This window comes from Toxotes jaculatrix, chromosome 22 (genome assembly GCF_017976425.1).
Source record: "Toxotes jaculatrix isolate fToxJac2 chromosome 22, fToxJac2.pri, whole genome shotgun sequence".
In the NCBI taxonomy this organism is placed as follows: Eukaryota; Metazoa; Chordata; class Actinopteri; family Toxotidae; genus Toxotes; species Toxotes jaculatrix.
This window is the reverse complement of record NC_054415.1, coordinates 7,525,643-7,547,896: the sequence shown is the minus strand read 5'-3', so window position 1 is coordinate 7,547,896 and position 22,254 is coordinate 7,525,643. Positions and strand designations below refer to the sequence as shown.

General features: G+C 39.6%; 1 protein-coding gene across 2 annotated transcripts in view; it reads left to right on the top strand.

Annotated features, from left to right (window-relative positions):
• The window catches only part of cacna1c (calcium channel, voltage-dependent, L type, alpha 1C subunit), a 173,738-nt gene that overhangs the window by 132,054 nt on the left and 19,430 nt on the right, over positions 1-22,254 (top strand). The window contains exons 12-32 of one of the 2 annotated variants that reach the window (XM_041029878.1): positions 1,434-1,460; positions 3,886-4,046; positions 4,266-4,339; positions 4,498-4,649; positions 4,846-5,047; positions 5,326-5,446; positions 5,798-5,912; positions 6,610-6,727; positions 6,865-6,934; positions 7,110-7,242; positions 7,472-7,601; positions 8,648-8,707; positions 9,012-9,118; positions 11,484-11,571; positions 11,686-11,793; positions 11,905-11,957; positions 12,069-12,215; positions 12,466-12,667; positions 13,272-13,430; positions 13,561-13,671; positions 15,965-16,048. In XM_041029878.1, coding sequence (XP_040885812.1) covers positions 1,434-1,460; positions 3,886-4,046; positions 4,266-4,339; positions 4,498-4,649; positions 4,846-5,047; positions 5,326-5,446; positions 5,798-5,912; positions 6,610-6,727; positions 6,865-6,934; positions 7,110-7,242; positions 7,472-7,601; positions 8,648-8,707; positions 9,012-9,118; positions 11,484-11,571; positions 11,686-11,793; positions 11,905-11,957; positions 12,069-12,215; positions 12,466-12,667; positions 13,272-13,430; positions 13,561-13,671; positions 15,965-16,048 — 2,422 coding nt within the window. Of the gene's footprint in view, positions 1-1,433; positions 1,461-3,885; positions 4,047-4,265; positions 4,340-4,497; positions 4,650-4,845; positions 5,048-5,325; positions 5,447-5,797; positions 5,913-6,609; positions 6,728-6,864; positions 6,935-7,109; positions 7,243-7,471; positions 7,602-8,647; positions 8,708-9,011; positions 9,119-11,483; positions 11,572-11,685; positions 11,794-11,904; positions 11,958-12,068; positions 12,216-12,465; positions 12,668-13,271; positions 13,431-13,560; positions 13,672-15,964; positions 16,049-16,961; positions 17,046-22,254 lie in introns of both variants that reach the window. The other variant, XM_041029877.1, reaches the window with a different exon arrangement.

Genomic DNA, 22,254 nt, shown 5'->3' with positions numbered 1-22,254 from the left:
TTGGCTGGGGGCATTTTACTCACACTATTATGGAGATAAGACATGAGACTTTCAGTGTTTGTCAGTTCGTCTTCACATCGCTGTGGAGACAGACCTTGGGGTAGGAGCTACTTCGGCGCCCGCTGAGCTCATAATCGAGACAAACACTTGGAGAGAAGAGACGTGTGTACTGTCAGCCTCCATATCCAGCCAGTCAGTCATTTTATTCCTTCGTTCAGTCAGTCAGTGACTCATTTCATTGCTCCAGTCAGTCGGTCAGTCAGCCAATCAGTCAGCTGGTCAGTCAGCTCATCTGCTTTTTCAGACACAACCACTCACACAGTTGCTCACAACAACTTCCTAAGAGCTTCAAGGGGATGTTACCGTTTTTATGTGATACAACTAAATCCTTTTTTGATTTATTTAAGTTTTCAAAATTGAAATAAGAGCAAAAAAAATGGAAGTCAAATGCAACAAATGGAGCTATAAATGCACTAACCCAGATATCATTTAATATGGTCATTGCATTCAGAAGTTAACCAAACACTTGTATTATTTTGTGCATCAGGTTTGGTCATAGTCAAACAATCTTTGGCTGGTAGAGCAGCTTCAGCCTGTAAGCTTCTCAGCAAATGGTGGTTTGTGACTTTAAATGAAACATTTTAAGTCATGAATTCAGCTGATTGTCAAATAATTTTATTTGAACACAGCTAATTAAAATTATTGGATATGTTGTGGATGAAGATTTCCACCATGAGAACTCTTCTCTTCTCTTCTCTTCTCTTCTCTTCTCTTCTCTTCTCTTCTCTTCTCTTCTCTTCTCTTCTCTTCTCTCCTTCCAGAGACAAAATGTCTTCCATAATCTCTTGTCCTCAGTTCTTTGTGTATGTACTTTCTGCTGTTACAGTGGTGAACAATCAACAGACATTTTTCTGTTAATAAATTGTGTTTTTTCACACCAGGATTGGAGAAAAGCCAAACTCACAGTATTATTTCTTTTGACTGGATGCCACTGTATACATGTTTGCGGGGGGTGATTTGTTCCAAAGGAAAGTGGGTGATACTAATGATGTTCATTTGGTTGTATTGTACCCAAAAACTGTCACCAGTGGGTGCATAAAAATGGACAAACTGATTCTTTAGCAAACATGTTCTTTGATCATCCTGCAGTTTTGCAGAGAGACGACCAACAGCCTTTGTGCTTGTGTATTTCACTTTAGGCTCTAAACTAGCAAATGTTGACTTTGTGATACAAGCTGATTGTATCTGAAAAGTGCAGGGAATACTGGACGCACACAGCTAAGTTGATCAAGGAGCATATTTGCTAAGGCATTCGTGATAACGAGGGAAGAAATTCCCCTTTATCTCTCTCAAATCACCCCTTTCATGTTGTGTACCTGTCCATATGTGTGTTTTGTGTGTGTGTATAATCCATTTTGTTTTCTGTGTTCCAGAAATAGGATCTCCAAATCCAAGTTCAGGTTAGTAGATGTTGTTTACCATAGTCTTTGAACTCACCTGCTCTATCGTCTCTACTGATGTGGCATTTGTGCAGTCACTGGATGTGTGTGTACTTGTGTGCAGGTGTGTGTGTGGAAGACACAGGCAAACAGACATAGCAAGAGAGAGAATGACTTAAAATGAATACTTTGTTTTGGAAAATGTGCTTATTCTTTCTTCATTAGAAGATCAATACCGCTCTTATATCTATAAGGTAAATATGAAGCGACAGGCAGCAGCTGGATAGCTTAGCTCCAAGGCTGGAAACGTGGAAACAGTTCTAAGGTGGGTCATGTGCCAGGCTATTTCTTGGCCAGGTGCAGTAACTTCCTGGAGCCTTTGCAAAGATAAGATTTTTTTGTACCTTAGGACAGAGCCAGGCTAACTGTTTCTCCCTGTTTCCAGTCTTTGTGCTCAGCTTAGCTCAACAGCTGCTGGCTGTGGCTTCACATATAACTAACAGATAAGAGCAGATTTGATCTTCTCATCTAACTCTCTGCAAGAAAACAAACATTCTCAAAATGTCAAACTGTTTCTTTAAAGAGAATTGGTCATTCTCAAAATAGGGATGTGTGTTGTCCTCAGAAAGGACAAAAAAAAAAATACTGCGTTACCTTTGAAGACATGTTTTCATTATTTACATTATAAATTTAACAGTTTGTTCTGAAAGGTCAGTCAAGGAGTTATCCCAGCTTACAATCACAGACATACTAAAAATGACTCATCTTTGCGTCTTTACTGTAAGAATGCATGTCCGCTGGTGTCGTGTTGTGACTTGTGTCTCATGTAATGTTCAGTGTGTGCATCATGGCAGAAGCCGCTGTGTGCCATAACTGACTCCAGATAGCTCTCACACACTAAAACAGAAGACTGGTGAAACATGAATTTTGTATAGGCAGAGAGGGAGAAGACTTCCTCCTTCGCTGTGTTGATTTGTTGAAAAAGATGCCTGACAGTTGCAGTACACAACAAATCTTCCTGCAGCCATGTCTGGTGTGATGGACAAAAGGGCCAAGTAGAAATAATGGATAGACACCCACATAAATATAGAGGGATACCTGACAAGGGCAGTTGTGGTCTTGGTTTATTTAGCTCATTTAAAGATGATAAAGACAGTAATTAGTGTGAAGACGTGTGGTACAATGTTTATCTCCACGGTATTAGAACGCTCTTGGATGGTTATCCACTTTTTTATCCACTTTGCTTTAAAGCAGTCTATTATTAACTAATTATTGCCTCCTCATTAACTTTTAAGGTAATTTGGAGCAAACTCTTGTAATTACATGTTGCCATTTTCCCACTGTACTTGTAGCCGGGGCGAATTACTCCTGCATCTTTACATATGGGAAGAAATTTAACATCAGTATTGGCTCATCGGATTCCTCCCTCAGAGTGTCCAGGGTGATGCATATAAAACATGAACATATAAAACTCTGTAGTGAGATTCATGCTTCACGGCTTCTCCACAGCCAGAACAACAAAAGCACAAGTTACTGCCTTCAGTTGCTTTGATCTCGCTTACTGAGAAAAGGACAATTATGACATTTTACAGCTGTCAAATCACTGGTACATGGGCGTAGGTAAAAAATGGAATGACCCATTGAGTGCACTGTTTCACACAGATGCGACTGTGAGGTGTGAAGCTGGTAATTACCATAAACAATAACTTTTATTTTCAACAGTAGAGGGCAAGAAAAGTGCAATAGACCTTGTGCACAGCACAACACACAACATGTCCAATTGTCTAAGAAGAAAAACCTTATGTTTTTGTTACACTAAAATGAACCACTTCTTCTTTTGAAGCATGAATTTCCATTGAAGTGTGAATCACAATATAACGCATTTCACTTTAAATTTGTCCCCTCAATCATTTCGTAAGAATAAGTGTTTATATTTATTTTTCTCAAATGGTGCATATCTCATTTGGCAACAAAGCTCTTCATACTGGTTTCTTCTTGGTGTGAAACGTCTTTGAGGGTGACTAACTCTGTTCCACAGCTCTGCTCTCAAACAACAGACCACCACAGACCGAGGGGTGATGTCATTGCTATTCTGTAGACAAAACTAATTGACTGTCTTTTTTTTCCTTTCTCCTCCACTGTTTGTTTTTCGCTCTCTTCTTCACTTGTTTCTTTTGATCATTCTTTGTTTTTTTCTTATTTCTTCTCTCGTGGGCACTCGCTCTTCCTCTATCTTCCTCTGTCTGCCTCTCCTTATTTCATCTCCTGCGCTTGCATTCTTTCTTTTCCCATCTCTCCATCCCTCCCTTCCCTGGCTCTGACCCTCCTACATGTCTTTTTCTCTTTTCCCACCTTTCTCTGTTTCCCTACCTCCTCTCTCTGCCGCATTTCTTCACCTTTCTATTTCTCTCTCTCCCTCTCTCGATCTCTCCTTCTTCCTTCTCAGTCGCTACTCTCGAAGGTGGAACAGGCTGTGTAGGAGGAAGTGCCGGGCGGCGGTCAAATCGCAGGTTTTCTATTGGCTGGTCATCTTCCTGGTTTTCCTCAACACTCTGACCATCGCCTCTGAACATCACCAGCAGCCTCAGTGGTTAACCGATGTACAAGGTATGTGAACACACCTCACACACATGCATACACATACACACAAAAACTGACCAATGTCTGATCTGAGCTAAATTATTCACCTTTCTACCTTGTCACTCCCACCCTCCCTTGTTTCCCATCCCCAACTCCATTCTTATTCCACCCTTATTTTCTTTTTCGTGGCCCTTCCACATTCCTTTGTTTTTCCTGTCTGTCTCTCCTTTCTTCTCTTCTCCTCAGACATAGCTAATAAGGTGTTGCTAGCACTCTTCACTGGTGAGATGCTGTTGAAGATGTACAGTCTGGGCCTACAGGTAGGAGGCTAACAAGTCAATGTTATTTGTCAAAATTGTTATGCAGTAAAAGGCCTTCTTTTGTGAATTCTGCTATTGCCAGGATAACTGTGAACTAATCTCAGTCTCCTCTGCTTTCTACCTTTACCTTTTTTATCCTCTCACCTTGTTCTCCACAGGCGTACTTTGTTTCGCTCTTTAACCGCTTCGACAGCTTCGTAGTATGTGGAGGAATTCTGGAGACCATTCTGGTGGAAACCAAGATCATGTCTCCTCTCGGCATCTCTGTGTTACGTTGTGTCCGCTTGCTACGAATCTTCAAAATAACCAGGTTAATAAAAGCATTTGTAATATTGGCATTTATTGCACATAGTTTTCCTAACAAGGAGTATGTATGTATTTGTTCAGAGAATGGTGTTAAGTATGTATTCGTAAGAGATAAATGTCTATTTATTTACTGTTAAACTTTATTTTTGTACATCCACATACATTTCTCTACAGTTTTAACTGGATGCCTCTCCCCCCAGATACTGGAACTCACTGTCCAACCTGGTCGCCTCCCTTCTAAACTCTGTTCGCTCCATCGCTTCCCTGTTGCTCCTGCTCTTCCTCTTCATCATCATCTTCTCCCTGCTCGGCATGCAGCTGTTCGGGGGAAAATTCAACTTCGACGAGACCCGACGCAGCACCTTCGACAACTTTCCCCAGTCTCTGCTCACTGTGTTTCAGGTAATGACGCCATAAATGTTCCTGCTCCGTGTCTTGTTCTGCTGCTGTTTTCTCTTCCATCTTGGTCTATATTCAATTCTCAGCTTGTGTCCATGAACTTATGATCTTAAGATCTTCATTTGTTAAGTACAAAAAAGTTAGGAAGTCATTTAAACTTGTATGAGTCTTATAATAACATGAAATTTAATCTGTCAGCGACACAAGGGTGAAAATCTAATTTTTATAAGATTTTCCTTATGTAGATGAGATTTTTATTCCATTTATTTCTTTCTCCACAGATCCTAACAGGAGAGGACTGGAACTCTGTGATGTATGACGGCATCATGGCGTACGGTGGACCGTCCTTCCCTGGCATGCTGGTCTGCATCTACTTCATCATCCTCTTCATCTGCGGAAACTGTATCCTAACAGAGTAGCGGTCTACATGACATAGCTACACAGCAGCCTAGATGATGTGGATCTGAAGGGGGGATGGACGGATTCTGTTAGATTATATCCTATCAAATGGATAGCAGTATGACAGATTGTGATTGGAATAAAGTCTGATCTTATTTATCTTTAAGGTGCAGATGCAGTTGAAGCCAAAACCCTGTGATGTAGGTCACTGAGTATGTCCACTCAAACAGTTGGGAGTTCAGTGTCTTTCAGGTGCAGAAAGGTTACTGATTATTCATTTAGCCTACCAGGATTGTTTGCAGCCAGCCACACTAATGATCTGATGGGTCAGCAGCATCCTTAACTTCTGAACAGATATCCTACTGAATGTCTTCTTGGCCATCGCTGTAGACAATCTAGCTGATGCTGAGAGCCTGACATCTGCCCAGAAAGAAGAGGAGGAGGAGAAAGAGAGGAAAAAACTGGCCAGGTAAACCAGAAGGAGAAAGGAAGGCAGGTAGACCAACACCAATATAACTGGTAGAGGGGGAGAGGCAGTGAGAGAGCTGAGCTGATCTCAACAGCATCAAGGGAAAGCGTTAGCTTACAGCATCCTGGATCATCAGTAATGCCCAGAGGTATTTGAGGATGCTGATAGAGGAGCCTTGAAATCGAGGCACTAAAAATGCTTAACAATTAGAACATGATCGTATTATTAGGTTTCTAAGACAGGCTGACATTTGCCTGCTTTGCTTTTCTGTCTAAACCAATTTTATTGGGTAATTTTAGCGTCTCATTGCCTGCAAAGGTAATTTGTCAGCAATGATAATGTGCGATTTTACTGCAGCTGAGGAAGATAGTGTTCCCCTCAGTGGCACAAATCATTAAACGTCTCCTTCTTGGTTGCAACCTGTATTGATCTGAGGAAAAAGTGCAATTGAAAACAATGAAAACAATTTGCCTGCCCACTATCCTCTTGGTTTGATTATGACAGCACAACTTCCCTCCATGTCTGAAAAATATCAAATATATCACTGAAAATGTGACATAATAAAAAGTCTTTATTTTGTCCTTGTGGGGTTAATTTATATGTGATATCATAGAAAACAGTGGATTAGCATGGACTAAGACTGTGAGGGTTAGGAAGGTGCTTAAGGTGAGGATCTTCTCTCCCTCTCCTTCTCTAGGCTCGCCAGTCCAGAGAAACGTCATGATAACGAGAAGCCACCTCTGGAGGAGGAGAAGAAGGAGAAAATAGAGCTAAAGTCCATCACTTCAGATGGAGAGACCAACACTGCTACTAAGGTACACATAGACTCACATGTAAAGAAAGGCTGAAATAGCCACAGACTTAAATAGGTGCTCTTGTGGGCAAATATTGTATGTGTGTATGTTATCAGAGAAATTAATGAACTGATGAAATGTAATACTCTCCCTTTCAGATCAACATGGATGATTACTGTGGAGACGAGACTGAAGAGAAGAATCCATATCCTGCAAATGATTACATAGGTAACACACAGCACACAAACCATGTGTGTACTGCCTGTATGAAGGAATGAGTGGGTGAATGAATAAATGAATGAAAAATTGAACTAAATGAATGAAAACTCCACTTTCTCATCACTTTCCTTCCTCCCTTTTTCTCTCTCTTAATCTTCTCTGTCCTGTTCATCCTCCTCATCAGGAGACGATGATGAGGATGAGCCAGAGATGCCAGTTGGCCCAAGGCCCCGGCCACTCTCCGACATTCAGCTGAAGGAGAAGGCCGTTCCCATGCCCGAGGCCCGTGCTTTCTTCATCTTCAGCCACACCAACAAGTAAGAAAGCACCATAGTTCTGCCTCTTTTGTCTCCCTTTATACTTTCCTTTTCTTCCGTCTTCTTCTGATCTCTGTGTGTTTCTCCCTGTGTTTTTCCACCTTCTTAATACCCATCTCCTCATATTCTGCTCATTGATGTTTTCCTGTTATTTTTGTAACAAGAGACTCAAATATGATTGTCTCACTCTTTCTCTCCCTACCTCTGTTTATCTCACTCTGTTTTCTAGATTCAGGGTTCTGTGCCATAAGATCGTCAACCACAACATCTTCACCAACCTCATCCTCTTCTTCATCCTGCTCAGCAGCATCAGTCTGGCAGCAGAGGACCCGGTCAAGAATGACTCCTTCAGAAACCAGGTGACCAAAATAAGACATGTATTTAACCATGTACTGAAGTGTAAATACACATGTAAGGCTGAATATACATTAGGGCACAGACAGGAGGAAACACTGTAGCCATCATTAGTTGCCCACACGCATTGCTTCTGTACTAAATGGATTATTTCCGACAGCAACGTATAGAGGAACCAAAGCTTATTGTGACTGGCCTGTTACACTTAATGAGATTTCTTCCAGAGTACTGTAACTGTGATTAACTTCATGTTAAGAAGATGTGAAACGCCTGTTAAGCTTTGGCGTGTCTCTTTTTTTTTTTTTTTTTTTGAGCCTGGCCCACAGCTTAACACTATAGTATTTATGATGTACTCATACAAAAGCTATGCTACAATTAAAAAATTATATATACCCCTCAGGCTTTTTGTCAGCCAGCATTTAACCAAGAAAGCGTATTATTAGTTGTGTTTTATTTACAGGGAAATGTATAGGAAATGCTATCAGTCAATTTTCATGCAACAACAGAGCCAGTATAGTCAGCCTCAAGCCACAAAACATATACTGCATCTGTGTTCACTAATAAAGCATCACTGTATTGTTTATATATTGTTGTTCAGCGTTTATGGCTGTAATTGAGTTGGAGGCTATAATTGTGAACTGCAGTCGAATGCAAAGACTGTGCAGTGTGTATTCTGTTTCTATACATTGTTTCTTCTCAAGACAAATCCCCCGGAGGCTAATAAAGATCTGTTTTATTGTATTTTCTGTGGCTTTGGTATAGGCTGCTGTATGTTAGTCTGTTCAATTAACCTTCATCTTATACCTTAATAACATAATTCATCCTGTTTTCAGAATCTGTTTCAGTCTAATGGGCATTCAATATCCTTTGACCTCAACTTCAGCATTATTATTTCAGTATGTTGAAATACATCCAGGATATCACAGTTGGCCATGAGTGGTTGTATTGTGGTTTTAAATCATAGGAATGCTATTGTGTAGTGTCCATTAGTCCAGCAGCGTCAAGGAAATTGATTCTCTTGAGTCAATGATTCTCTTTGTTGTGTTTTCAGATCTTGGGCTATGCAGATCATGTCTTCACTGGACTCTTCACCATAGAGATCATTCTTAAGGTAGCGTTTGGTATTTACGATGTAGGATTAGTGGCCTACGTGATTTCTTTGTGTGCTCCAGTGTGCATTCTCTGTAGTTTCAAAATTCTCTGCATGTGGGAGTCAACAAAGCCTAAAAAAGGCAGCTGATCTTTGGTTGTGTTGCCAATAATCCCTTCTTACCCTGTACTTAAAGGCAGGGAAAACAAAAACTGAGAACTATTTGTGGATAATATGTAACCTGAATACTTGGTCCATCATATTTGCTCTGCATGTGCAGGACTAAACTTATTTGACCCTTTAAAATAAACTTTGATCTCGACAGATGACAGCCTATGGAGCCTTCCTCCACAAAGGGTCATTCTGTAGAAACTATTTTAACATCCTGGACCTGGTGGTGGTCAGTGTGTCCCTCATCTCCTCTGGAATACAGTGAGTACATTATAATACTCGTCAAATGCATGCTTTGAGCTGTAGTCTTTAAATCTCTTTTGTCTCAAATCTCTTTTTATTAGCATTTATATTTGAGCGTTGTGCACCTGGTTTATTTGGCAACAATCCTAAGTGACATTGGTGTAATTCACAGTATCATGAAATGTACATTTGTGTTATTACATGTTGAAACACCAATCTGCCAAATAGAGACTACTACATGAGACATAATCCAAGGATGCACAAATCAAATTGTAGAGTGGCTAAGTTTGTTTTTTTTGTAAATTACCCCATGCTTCACACTTCTCTCTAACAACTTTACACTTCATTACTCCCAATCCTTTCTCTCTTTGTGATGTTTATTGAATATGTTCTCTGCTTCTTGTAGCAAATAACTCCTTGAAATGCTCTGATGTTTAATATGCTATACTACACTCTCTGTCTCTAATGCTTAATAGACTAGACTTCTCGACGTAAGTCCATATTAGTCCGTATTAATAACCCCCCTAACAGACCTTCACCTTAAATGTGTAAAACTGTCACACTTTTGATTTGGTATTTCTATGGTCTTGGAGAGTTTAGTTGGAGCTGCCTTCAAAGCAGGAGAAAAGAAAACCAAGACTTTAATCTGTAATATAATAGACAAGTGTAGTTTAGCTGAATTTCACTGTGCAGAAGATAAATGGGTGATTTCTTATTATGAACAAATAGTGTGCTTTTACACCAAAATGCCTCTTTACAGGCAGCAGCATAGTGGGTTTTGGAGCATTGGGTAAATTTACCCTGTATCCTCCAATACTGTGGTCATATGTCATATCCAATAAATGGTAGAAAGCTTGTTCATCTGTTCTTTATCATAAATTCAGGCTCATATTTCTCATATTTCTGGATAAACTGAACTCTCCTGGGCTATAGAAATGATACCTGAATGCTAAAATTCAGTGGTTTTTGCCTGTTAAAGGTAGTAAGTGAATGGGATTTTTCTTGTTATTGATAACATCCCGCTCCACCTGAACTACCTTTAACTGCCTTTAAACTTTACCTTCCTGTGTAAAAAGTTGCGCAACGGGTCTTTTCCTTACTTTCTGTTTAAAAGTCAACACAGAGTAATGTCACTCCCTCTAAATCACCCCCTTAACCATCTAAAAAAAAGTCACTCCTTTAAAAGGATACATTGACATTTTGAATATATTTTTTTCCTTCTACCTTTGTCACACTATGGGAAAAGGTTTTTGTATTTGTTCTTCTGTTAACTGAATAACCGGCTTATTAGCCTTCCTCACTGGAATTAAAAGAAAATTAGACTGGCAGGATAGATTTGTAGCATGTTTGATACATGCAGACATTAGTTAGTAAGAATTACACTCATACAGCCTCGTTCAGATTGCTGAAGAACCAATGTTAAAGCTTTTTCCAAACATTTATTGTAAAATTCAAAATGTCAAGGTATTCATTTGATTGTTTTGTCTAATATGTAAAACTTTTCCTTTGAACCACTTTTTTAAAAGGTCACACTGACCTTTGGCTTGTACTGACACTCTCTTACAGCACAGAAATTCTCTGTTTGCCTGTGAATTGCCTGTGTCTGTGTCTTTGTTTGTATTGTACTTATATGTGTTTGTCTATGTATCATGTGTTATATTTTGTGTGTTGTACTACGTAAAGTTTATATTTTTTACTTAATCTATTGTAGACAGTTCATCGAAAACCATGTTGTCTGTTCCCTCTTTTGAAAGTGACCCATGATGACTGTTGCTATGAATCATGGTCCTCTGTGACACTAGCTGTACAAAACCTGATTTGGTTTGATAATCAGTAGTCTTTATCAGAGGAGGTGCTATAATTTTCTAAAACACGTTTATTATTATTTTAGTAGTCATTTTAAAAAATAAACAGTACAGTTTTTACTTGACCACATGATATTAGCTAAATAAACATGTTTTTAATTCCTTTAGAATTGAGGCATTGTTAAATATAGTTGTAAGAGTAGTTTGTTTTAGTGCTTTTCAGCTTTTATTCTGTAAAGATAATACTTTAAGTAAAAATATATTCTTGGTTTCCTTTACTTACCTTTGAAGAGAATCGAGGTTATTTTTAAAATGTTTTCTGTATTATTTTGCATCATTTTTCTTCTGAGATTTACATATGATTTTGTTTGTTATCCAGTTTACTTTGTTTCATTTTAATTTCCTTAGCTTGTGTGTTGAGTTGTCTCTTTGTGGTAAAACTCTTAAACACAGATGCTATTGAAAGTTCTTTTGGATGTGTGTTGCTCCAACCTTTCAAATATGTCTTAATAGTAAAATGTGTGTTTAATCAGATTCACTACTACAGGGTCAGTAGTTTAATCCCCTGTGTTTTACAGGTCCAGTGCAATTAATGTGGTGAAGATCCTGAGAGTTCTGCGAGTGCTCAGACCATTAAGGGCCATCAACAGAGCCAAGGGACTAAAGGTTAACACACTCAGACATGAAGACACATAATACATAACACACACTTACCTCTGTTCCCAACAGAACAGACACACACACACATATATTCACTGTCATTTTTGGTGTGTTCTCCAGCATGTTGTGCAGTGCGTGTTTGTGGCCATCAGGACCATCGGCAACATCGTCATCGTCACCACGTTGCTCCAGTTCATGTTCGCCTGTATTGGAGTGCAACTCTTTAAGGTAAAGAGGAAAGGAGGGTTGGAAGGAGGGGGCTTTCCAATAGCTGTCTGGAGGCCTTCAGAAAAGTCATGAGTGAGAATATCGTACTACATTTCTCTGTTTTTCCATCAGGGCAAGTTCTTCTTCTGTACTGACAGCTCTAAACAGACTCAGGCAGAATGCAGGTAAGACATCCCTCCTGCACTCACACCTCTTAATCTCCCTCTTAACACCTAACTACTGGATGAAACAAAAATATGTGTTGTGTGTGTGTGTGTGTCTACTTGTATCTATAGGGGTTCCTACATCATGTATAAGGACGGTGATGTGGGGAAGCCTGAACGCGCCCAGAGAGTGTGGGAGAACAGTGACTTCAACTTTGATGATGTCCTGCAGGGCATGATGGCTCTGTTTGCTGTGTCTACCTTTGAGGGCTGGCCAGGGTGTGTGTCTACAGGCAAACACAACGCACAAATATATACTGATTCTCTTAGTGTGTGCACACTGTGTGCTTGATTTTTCAGTTCTTTGTGTCTTGGTATCCGATCCTAACATTTCTGCTACTTAAAACCTTTTATTTAAGGCACTTGAGGTTTGAGTGCTTCTCTTCTCCCCCTCTTACCATCCTTCATTCTCAATCCACCTCCTCCTGTCACTCAATGAATCTTCCCTCCCTCTCCTGTCTGACCTCAGGTTACTGTACCGGGCCATCGACTCTCACGCTGAGGACGTTGGGCCCATCTACAACTACCGCGTGGTTATCTCCATCTTCTTCATCATCTACATCATCATCATTGCCTTCTTCATGATGAACATCTTCGTCGGTTTCGTCATCGTCACATTCCAGGAGCAGGGAGAGCAAGAATATAAGAACTGTGAGCTGGACAAGAACCAGGTAGTGTTCGTGTGTGTTTTAAATAAAGTTATTACTGAATTTGTTCACATCTTTGCAGTATAACTACACTGTTTGCTTCTGTTTAGCAGCTAAATAGACATGAAGAATGAGTTTTCAAGTTACAGTAGAAGACATAGAGTGTCTCTGCTGTTCTGACTGAAGTGGGAAAGTCCTTATGTCATTCAGAAGGCACAGGAGAGAGAGAATGGAGGCCAGGCAGTGGGGGTGAGTCGTGGAAGAATCTGGAGAGGCTGAACATGAGTTTTAGGGGCTGAACTACTTCAGGAGTCCAGCCAGGAGGGAGCTGCAGCATTTCATACTGAAGATGAGACTAAAGCTTAAAGAAGGAGCGAGGCCAAGTCCCTGCAGCTGTGTTCTTTGTGATGATCCATGTCTTAGAAAGAGCATGGAAACGTAGACAGAGGAAGGAAGAATAGTCTGGGATGGAAAAGGCTTTTTTAGGCTGCCAAAAGACAGTTTTACAGCTTGTCCTCCATGAAGGTCTGAGTACAGAGAGACAGTGATGAGGGGCTGGGAAACTACATCAGCGGACATATTTACAGGAAAATGTTAATGTTTGTGAATATTTGTGTGTGTGTCACAGCGTCAGTGTGTGGAGTATGCCTTGAAGGCCCGTCCGTTGCGCCGCTACATCCCTAAGAACCCTTACCAGTACAAAGTGTGGTATGTGGTCAACTCCACCTACTTCGAGTACCTGATGTTCACACTCATCCTTCTCAACACCATCTGTCTGGCCATGCAGGTGAGTCACACACACGTACGCATTCATAAACAAATTCACACAAATTAAATGGGAAACTATTACAGTCAGGACAACTCTCATCAAACTGCCACTCTGTGGACATTAATGAGTTGTTTGTGTGTTTTTGCAGCATCATGGACAGACCAAAAATTTCAATGATGCCATGAACATCCTCAACATGCTCTTCACTGGTCTCTTCACTGTGGAGATGATCCTTAAACTGATTGCCTTCAAACCTAGGGTAGGTCCACTACTCTAACTCCAGAATAGAATAACACAGAGTACAGCACAGGACAGTAGACTACAGTAAAGTAGAACAGCACAGAAAATGGTGTTTTCTCCATTCATTAGCAGAACATTAGATGAAATAAATGTACAAATCCATGTACCTCTCCTTGGTACTACTAGTTACAACCAGTGAGAAGAATAGAATAGACATTTAAGGCATTGTGTCACATTTATTGCAGATTACTGCTTACTGATGTTGTCCTGCATATTCCTAATCCTTTTTGATTTCCACCAGATGATAATTTTCATGGGTTTAAAACATGATTAGTGGACGGCATCATGTGGTTTTTAATCTCACTGCTCCCTTGTTACCCTGCTGTTGTTGCTATGTACAAGTAGATGTGTGGGTTTATTGGTCCAATCGCAGAACTTCCTGGTGCATCAGCTATTTAAACAGTAACAGATGCAAATGCTCCCCCCCTCTTTCAGCAGAGTAAGTGGGAAATCCTTGAACACAATTAATAGTGAAAAAGTTTTTATATTACATTTATACTCTCTCTTAATCTCTATTGTTGTACAGCACAAGTTGTAAATCAAAAGATGTGTATAAGAAAGAAGAATTCCCAGTCACTGATGATTTTTCCAAGATTAAGTTAAAAATATTTTATACAAAAAACACTTAATGTTTCTATATTCACTGACTCACTTCCTTAATACACTGAAGTGAGCTGGAGAAGTATGAAAGTGAAATCAAACCGAGGGTAAGGGTTCTTTTCTTTTTTTAGCCTTCCATCCAGGATACTTAGCAACAGTGCCAGTGTCACTTTTACACATTATTCTCATTTGAATCAGCACATTATAACCAAATTCAAAATATAGTAATGCTGCGCTGCATTTTTTATGTCATGTTATGTCATGTTTACCTTAAGTAAGGTTTAAACTGCCAGATTTTTTAATTCAGCTTTGCTGATACTTGGTCTTCTTTCATAAGTTTAGTCTATAGTACAGCATGACAACAAATTCCCAAGTCATAGTGAATAATTTTGATAAAATTTGAGGGGTGAGTGGCTATCAAGTTTATGATGTATGCACCTTGTTTTCTATGGCTTGACTATGATAAACTCTTGCCTTAAACAGCTGTCACACAGAGAAGACCAGCTTACTAACACTTTTACTTCCCCTGGTATTACAGCTGTCAACACACACCTGGAATTAGCGGCAATAACATTTGCTCCATGAAGAATATTTTTATGCTAATGCCTTTAACTTTTTAACAGGTTTCACTGTCTCAGTCTCGAACATGGAACAGCGACAGTTGCAAGGATTTCTTAATGTTTTTACAGTTTCTTTTTCCTGATTTTACTGTGGGTTTTAATATTTGAGGTTTTTTTTAATGAATCCCTTTTTGATGCCCAATAGAGTAACCAGTGCAAAAAAAAATAAAATAAAAATAGAGCCGTCATCTCATTACATAGTGATCTTCCAGATTCCCCTGTTCCAACTTTCAGTCACCTTTAGATATAAAGTAACTAACAGATTCCTCCAGTCTTTTTGCGTTGGTGCAAACGTGCGAAAGCCGTCTAATAATGGAAAACAGTTAGACAGAATCTGAATTAGATGTAACTTATTTTACAGTATATGGAAATCTTTCTGAATGGCTGTGTGTCAGGCCAGTTTTCAAAGTCGTCCTGTCACGTCTTGGCTGCCATTCCAACTTCGCTATACACTCAAGTGCACTCAAGCAAGTGTGTCTACTTCAGGAAATAACACAATCCTAGAGCCATTATGCAGCTCTCTGTATTTAAAGCACAGATGGTATCATTTTATTTTACCAGCCTAAATAATACTGTTTGGGCCTGAAGCTGTGTAGATGTTTTTAATAAATACTCATTTTCTGCCACTGCTCATGATAAATTACCCACAATAAGTTATGTAAACATAGTGACCTTTCATTATAATCACCGCCAAAGCATTGCAGAATCATCCCAAGATTCAGGCAGGACTTAAATAACTGCTATCTAACACGCCATCCTTAACAGAGCAGGAAATTCAGCTACACTTGATGAACAGATACTGCAAAGGAAACAAGTTGATTCTGTTCATTAGAATTAGAATAAAAATGTGTCCTTTTATGTGTTGTTTCGTCAAGCGTAGCTGATTTTTTTTTCCTGTTTCCTCAGTGTACTGTACAACCTCATACTACCTTAATAGGGCTGCGAAGTGGCAGCAGATGTTGTTTTCCTTCTAACCTACCTTTCTTACCCTCCTCCTCCTCCTCCTCCTCTTGCTCACCTCATCCTGTGTAGGGGTACTTTAGTGATCCCTGGAATGTGTTTGATTTCCTCATCGTTATTGGCAGCATAATAGACGTCATTCTCAGTGAGATCAACGTAAGTACGATGCCCACTTTCACTCTCCTTGTCTCTCCCTCTCTCTCTCTCTCTCTCTCTCTCTCTCTCTCTCTCTCTCTGTCTTGTGCACTCTTACTTCCTCTAAATCTTTCATTTCCTTCAGCTCTCCTTTCCTTTGTGGCTATTCTGTGTTGTGTCTTTTCTCTTCGTCTTCCTCTCCTTGTCTGCCTCTTCTTTCTCTCCTTCCTCCTCCTCCTCTCCCTCCATCCTTAAATGCAAGATGGCCGCTGCCACTCAGGGGACCCCCAGCCACACAGGTTCCTCGACAAGAACAAGCTTCTTCCTGGGTTTCATAAAAAGTAGAGGCATCAGAGGCAGGGTATAGTTTTGAGCAAAAGGGTTTCTGTCTTGCGTCCTCCCTCCTTATTCTTTACAGTATCTCAAATGTTGTTGGGTTCTTGATTTTTTTTTTTTTTTTTTTTTTTTTTTTTTCCTTTTTCATTTTTTGGCTGACTGTGACATGTCCTCAGGTTTGATTCCCTAACTAACTGAACTAACTCACTGACCAATCACAAACAGCCTTACACACCTTTTCATTTTTTTAACTGCAGTAACAGGGGCATTTTTTTAGTTGTGATTTTGTTGCAATTTGTTCTTTACTGTTGTTCTTGTTGTTGACATTTTCCCCTCATGGACAAGCATGACCGATCGCCGCTGCTCTTCCTCTGCTGTCCATCTCTTTCAGACTGCAACTTCTTTTCTTTTTTTGCCATTTAATTTTGTTGATTCTTTCCCTCTCTCCTCTGACTAAAAACTCCAGTGCTCATGTATATAATGTTTTTTATCTTATTTTTCTCCTCTCTCCTTTAATTTCTGTTTTTTCCATTTTTTAAATGTCTTATGTTCTGTCCTTTCTTTCTGTTGTTTTTCTGTTCTGTCCACCCCTACGCAGCATTATTTTGTTGATGCATGGAACACATTTGATGCCTTGATAGTTGTGGGTAGCATTGTTGACATAGCGATCACTGAGGTTAACGTAAGTAGTCCAACTCCCTCCCTCCCTTCCTGCCTGCCTGCTCTGCCATTCCCACACACACAAACAGACCGAGCGCCGATACCCATCTCGCATGCTTTCAAATGATTAGGAAACTTCAGCTGCACAACGTTTGAACTTAAGAGGTGGCTGAATAAGTCTGGCGGTGAAAACAGCCAGATGTAGCACAATCCAAAACAGAGCACAGTGCCCTCTGAAGGGTTTGTGTAATTTACAACATATGAAAAATGAATTTCTATAGTCTCCTCCCTCAGCTTCTGAATACCGTTATCATTATTCCATCATGTTATTTGTAAAAATGTAATAATTATAACAACTGAGGCAGCAAAACAACTTGTTTTCGATGTTCTCCCCTTCTCATTGCTGTGTCACTTGCTTTAGATTCAGCATTGTTATGAGGCTGCAAACCTGCAAACTTCTAGTACTAGTACTTAGTATTTTATTTCAATTTTCTAATCTTTGGAACTGCTTCAGATAGGTATTTATGCCTCGGTCTGCTGAGCATCAATAGCATCAGAAACTATTGCATTTGCCAATAGAACCTATTGCATTGTCTCAGCACCTTGGTTTGGTTTCACATTGGGTTTATTTAATCTTTGATCACTGCCACAGGGGATAGTGTCCATTCCCCTGGCATGATGGACACTGTATAGCATGACAGATATAAAGGTGGTATATCCAGGCCTGGTACTAAGTATAATGTTGTCGTTTCAGAAGAGATCCACATTTCTACAAATGTTAGATTTTCTGGAAAGAATGAAGTAATGGAGATTCTCATTTCTGGACAGTGGTGTTATGACCTTAGGGTCATGAAACTCTCAATTCATAAATCACCAGAGAAACTTTAAATTCAAATGCAAATACAAGTTGCTATTGCATTTTTCTTTTCTTTTTTTTCTTTTTTCCCGACAATAGCAATGTGCAGACATGGGGAACAATTTGATCCATAAATGGATTTACTCAGGACCCATGAAATTTATGTAGATGTATGTATGAATCCATTTATTATCGACGTGGAGGCCCTATGGTCAACAGTGGGGCTGAATAAGAATGAATATCCCAAACACAAGTCAAATGTTGAGTGTCTATCGTATTTACACTTCAGGGATAATTGGTGTTTTATTCATGTGATATTTAAAATGCTCTTTAGCAGGAGAATAGTCTGAGAACCATGCAAAACTGCAAAGCGTGGCTGGACAGAGCTCCACTTCGTTCAGCCTTTGGAGAAAATCATTTTGTACTATGATCAGACTGGCCACAGAGCTGAATGTCACATAGTGTGAAGGAAGATTTTGTAGGAAAGCGTGTTATTTAACTCCATTTTATTCCTCACCTTCCATCTACAAAACTATCTCGTAGCAAACCTCCAGTAAAAATAACTCGGGAGACAAAATGTAGTTTAAGTGGCAGCTCAGTAAGAGGAGGCACTTCTCTATGAGTCTGTGTATCAGCTTATAAAAACACACATACCAGCCTTGCTTGGTTTCTACACATCAGTTATAACATATCATATAGCATATCATCTCTCTGTGGATCATCATCTAAATGCAGTACTTTAGTGTTAATTGTAGGTTGTTATGGAGATTCAAGTAAAGTTTGGGCTTGGCTAAAATCTTCTGACAGTCTTAACTGAACAGGACATGAAGCAAGGAAAGGATATTTGCACAGGTACACTGGTATGTTCCCCCATCGTGGAATGCAGTGTGTTTCACCTCAGACGGAGCTGGTCAGGCATACAAATAAGGTTAGTGTATCCCAGGGGTGTATGAGCTTGGCGCTTGTTTCCGTGCCTTTAGAAAAGGAATCCATTTGTCCCCATGAGAGGCTGGCAAAGCTGCTTATAACCATCACTCTGAACTGTACTTGGATATTATATGTTTTATTCAGTTTTTCTATCTAGTTATTGCATTGAGTTTGGTGACAGGAGAATCACAAATGTATCATAAATGTCTATATCCTATTGTGGCCTTGTAGGCAACAAATTTATCTGATCTTGAAGCAAAGTATAGATGTGTAAATAGTGAAAAAAAAAACATTTAAAATATAAAATTTCTGCCAGGAGCTGACAATCTTTAATCACTGACACAATACTGAGGTTTGTTGGGCCAGAGATATACATCTTTGTCATCTATACAAGTTACTGATGTTGCACACTTTGGGTTGGAGTTTGCCTTTGATTTGGTTTGATTGATTTGTTTGATTGATTTGCAGTTCTTTCTGAATGATTCACTATTTTTTTCGTTCTCACCTCTAACCTAAAGGCATGCCCCAAGTCTTTGTTTTTTTCTTCTTTGGTGGTTTTTAATGATTTGGGTGATGAGATGCCCAAGCTACCTTTTCTTTTTTTTTTCCTTTTTAAGAAACCCTCCGCACTTCAATCCTATGAGAACTCTTGACTGTTTTTGAACCGGGACCCTGTCACTTAAACATTTTAGATGTTTGCCTGCCACTGCATCTCATCAGGCACTAAAGTGAATGCAGTTTTTACTGAGCAGTGCAATTGGACACTAATAGTAGCAGTTTGCCAACAACTAGCTCTCTTTCACTGCATTCCTAAGTGCACAGTGAAGTGCAGTAACAGGCCAGCTTTTAAAATGTCATCACTCTGTCTTTACTAAATATTAAACAGCCCAAATATCTTGTTTGAGTGCACCAACTTCGCTGCTCTGTTGGGTGCCTGTTGACTTAGATTAGCGGCATTTCTTTGTGGTCATCGAAACAGAATACATCCCTAATCCTGGGTCTCTAAACCTCCCCAGCAACCTGCGGGTGCTTCTTAAACCTTGTATGGTTTCTTTTACATTTTTGGTTTTGGTTTGAGTAGAAGTAGTGTGAACAGATTGGTAGTGGTTTGCTCTGAGCAGTGTCTTGCAGACGATGCCAGTATGGATTGCATCTATTTCTCTTTTTCTTTCTCTATCTTCGGAATGCCTCTTCTTCACCTCCTCTTCTCCTCCTCGCCTCCTCTTCTTCCTCCCTCTCTCTCTGAGCTTTTTCAGTTTACTTAATTCTTCTTTTATGGATGTTTTTCTCTCCCTTTCTCTGTCTTCTCTCTCGTTGGTTTGCGGTGCTGCTTGCTCTCCTGAAATGCAAGCTGGGTAACATGGGTCTCTGATGCTGTTCGTATACCCAAAGAGGTCAACTCATTATCTGCTATGTATTTATAAACAATGATTCCATTAGTAGTTTGTTGTGTGTTTTTAATCCCAGCTGATTACAAATGAAACAAAGTCTGTCCTGTTGCAGTATTACAACATACGCTTAAAAATAAGAAACACGTGCATAAACCTGAAATCTAGAGTAAAAATGTTCTTGAGAAACCCATGTTACCTACTGAACTGACTGAACTGATCGGATTTTTGCTCGAAAAAATGATGTGCAATGTGAGAAAACTGCACATTTTCTTTTTAAATAAGCTCATAAATCCATTGAGCTACCACTACAGTGACTCACATCTGCACTGTAGTTCAGCCTGAAAGGACTCCTTTATATTTATGCACAGATTGACTGTTGACTTTTTTTTTTTTTAATTTGACAACCCTGTGCACAGATGCTCCAGGGTCCTAAATCCATTGTAGTTTCTGAAATTTGTTCTGTGTCAGTTCATAATGAGAAATATACAAATGAGGAATGACATGAGTTTAATCTGACTCTGATTCACAGATTTGATTTGACTTTGAAACTGAAGCAAATTCAGATTCAGATTATGGTTAAATTGGCCCCTTGTGTAATTTACACACACAAAGACTACACATTCTCCTATATTTCAGTTTGAACTTAGTCTGCACTTAGTGTGTATCAGTGCCATCTTCCTACCCTTTTTCCCTCCCTCCCTTCCTTCCTTCCATCCTTCCTTCCTTTCCTCCCTTCTTCCTGCACATCTTTCTTCCCTTTATCCATCAGTGTTTCCTTGGTCCCTTCCTTCCTTCCGTCTGTCCTTCCCACAGTTTTCCTTCCTTCCAACTTTCCTCTCATTCATGCCATACCTCACTTCCTCATCATATATATACACACACATACACTCTCACACATATAAATATATATAGTCTCTTTGTGCTTTCTTAGCCACTCCTGCATTTGTAGAATCTTGAAATCAGCAAATTATTAGTGTCAATTAAAAAAGTGGCATAAAGTAAAAGCTTGTAATACACAAGTGTGTTTGTAAATAATAGTAAATATGAAACATAGCAACCTGTTTCTATTTGTACATCGTTACTGTGTGTGACCATAAAGGTGTGTGTATGGCCCAAAGCAGAGTGAGGTCATAGTTGATCTATCACTCCCAGCAGTCTAAAATGTTGCAGTAGCAGGGATAACCAGTGGGTGTCTCCCTACAGTATGTTATCTCCGTGCTCCTCTGTGTTATTTAATTACCTGTAGGCTCCAATTTCCAAAAGCATCTAAAAATCATCTTTGTCGTTAGTGGAACTGACTGAGATGATCTTAACTTCCTGTCTTTTTATTAGTGGTGCATTGCTATGCATGCACACTAGGCACCTCTATAGCAAAGCTATAGAGGTACCTAGTGTGCAATGCAAAGCATGCACACTCTTGTTCTTCCCGTTCATCTTCTTCTTACTTCTTCTTCCTTCCCGATTTTCGGTTCGTAACTCGTCCCACACCGTTGAGCGCACATCAACAAATGATACATCAAAACGTGCGGCTCGATCGGACTCGGTGTGCTTGTATTTTGTTCTCCAGAATATTCACGTTTCGCGAAGAAATTCGCAAAAAACTGCGAAAAATTTCCCATAGAGAATGAATGGGAAATTTTCAAAAAAGTCGCAAATTCTCCCCCTTTTTCAAATATCAACTGCTCTGGCATACTTTCACCTAGAAACACCATTCAAACTGTAAAATGTAGACACAAGTCTCGTGTATTCGGGGTGTATTCAACTTTTTCATAAGTTGTGTAGTTTTTGAACTGTGAGCCCCAACTGGTCAGCAGTGAATTTGGAAAAAATCAGGGTTTACAATGAGTGTGTATTGCGGAATGTTCCAGGCTAGAGTGGGAGGTTAGAGTGGAGAGGCTTTAAAAAAACTCTCTGAAATTTTTTCTTTACACGACGACTACGGCCACAAATTTTACTCTAGAGCAGTGAAATTCTCCACACTTGTAGCCACACTTGTCCTCTCTCTCACAATGTGTTTACTTTTTCTGTAGGATTTACAGTTTTTCTTTGGCGTGCCT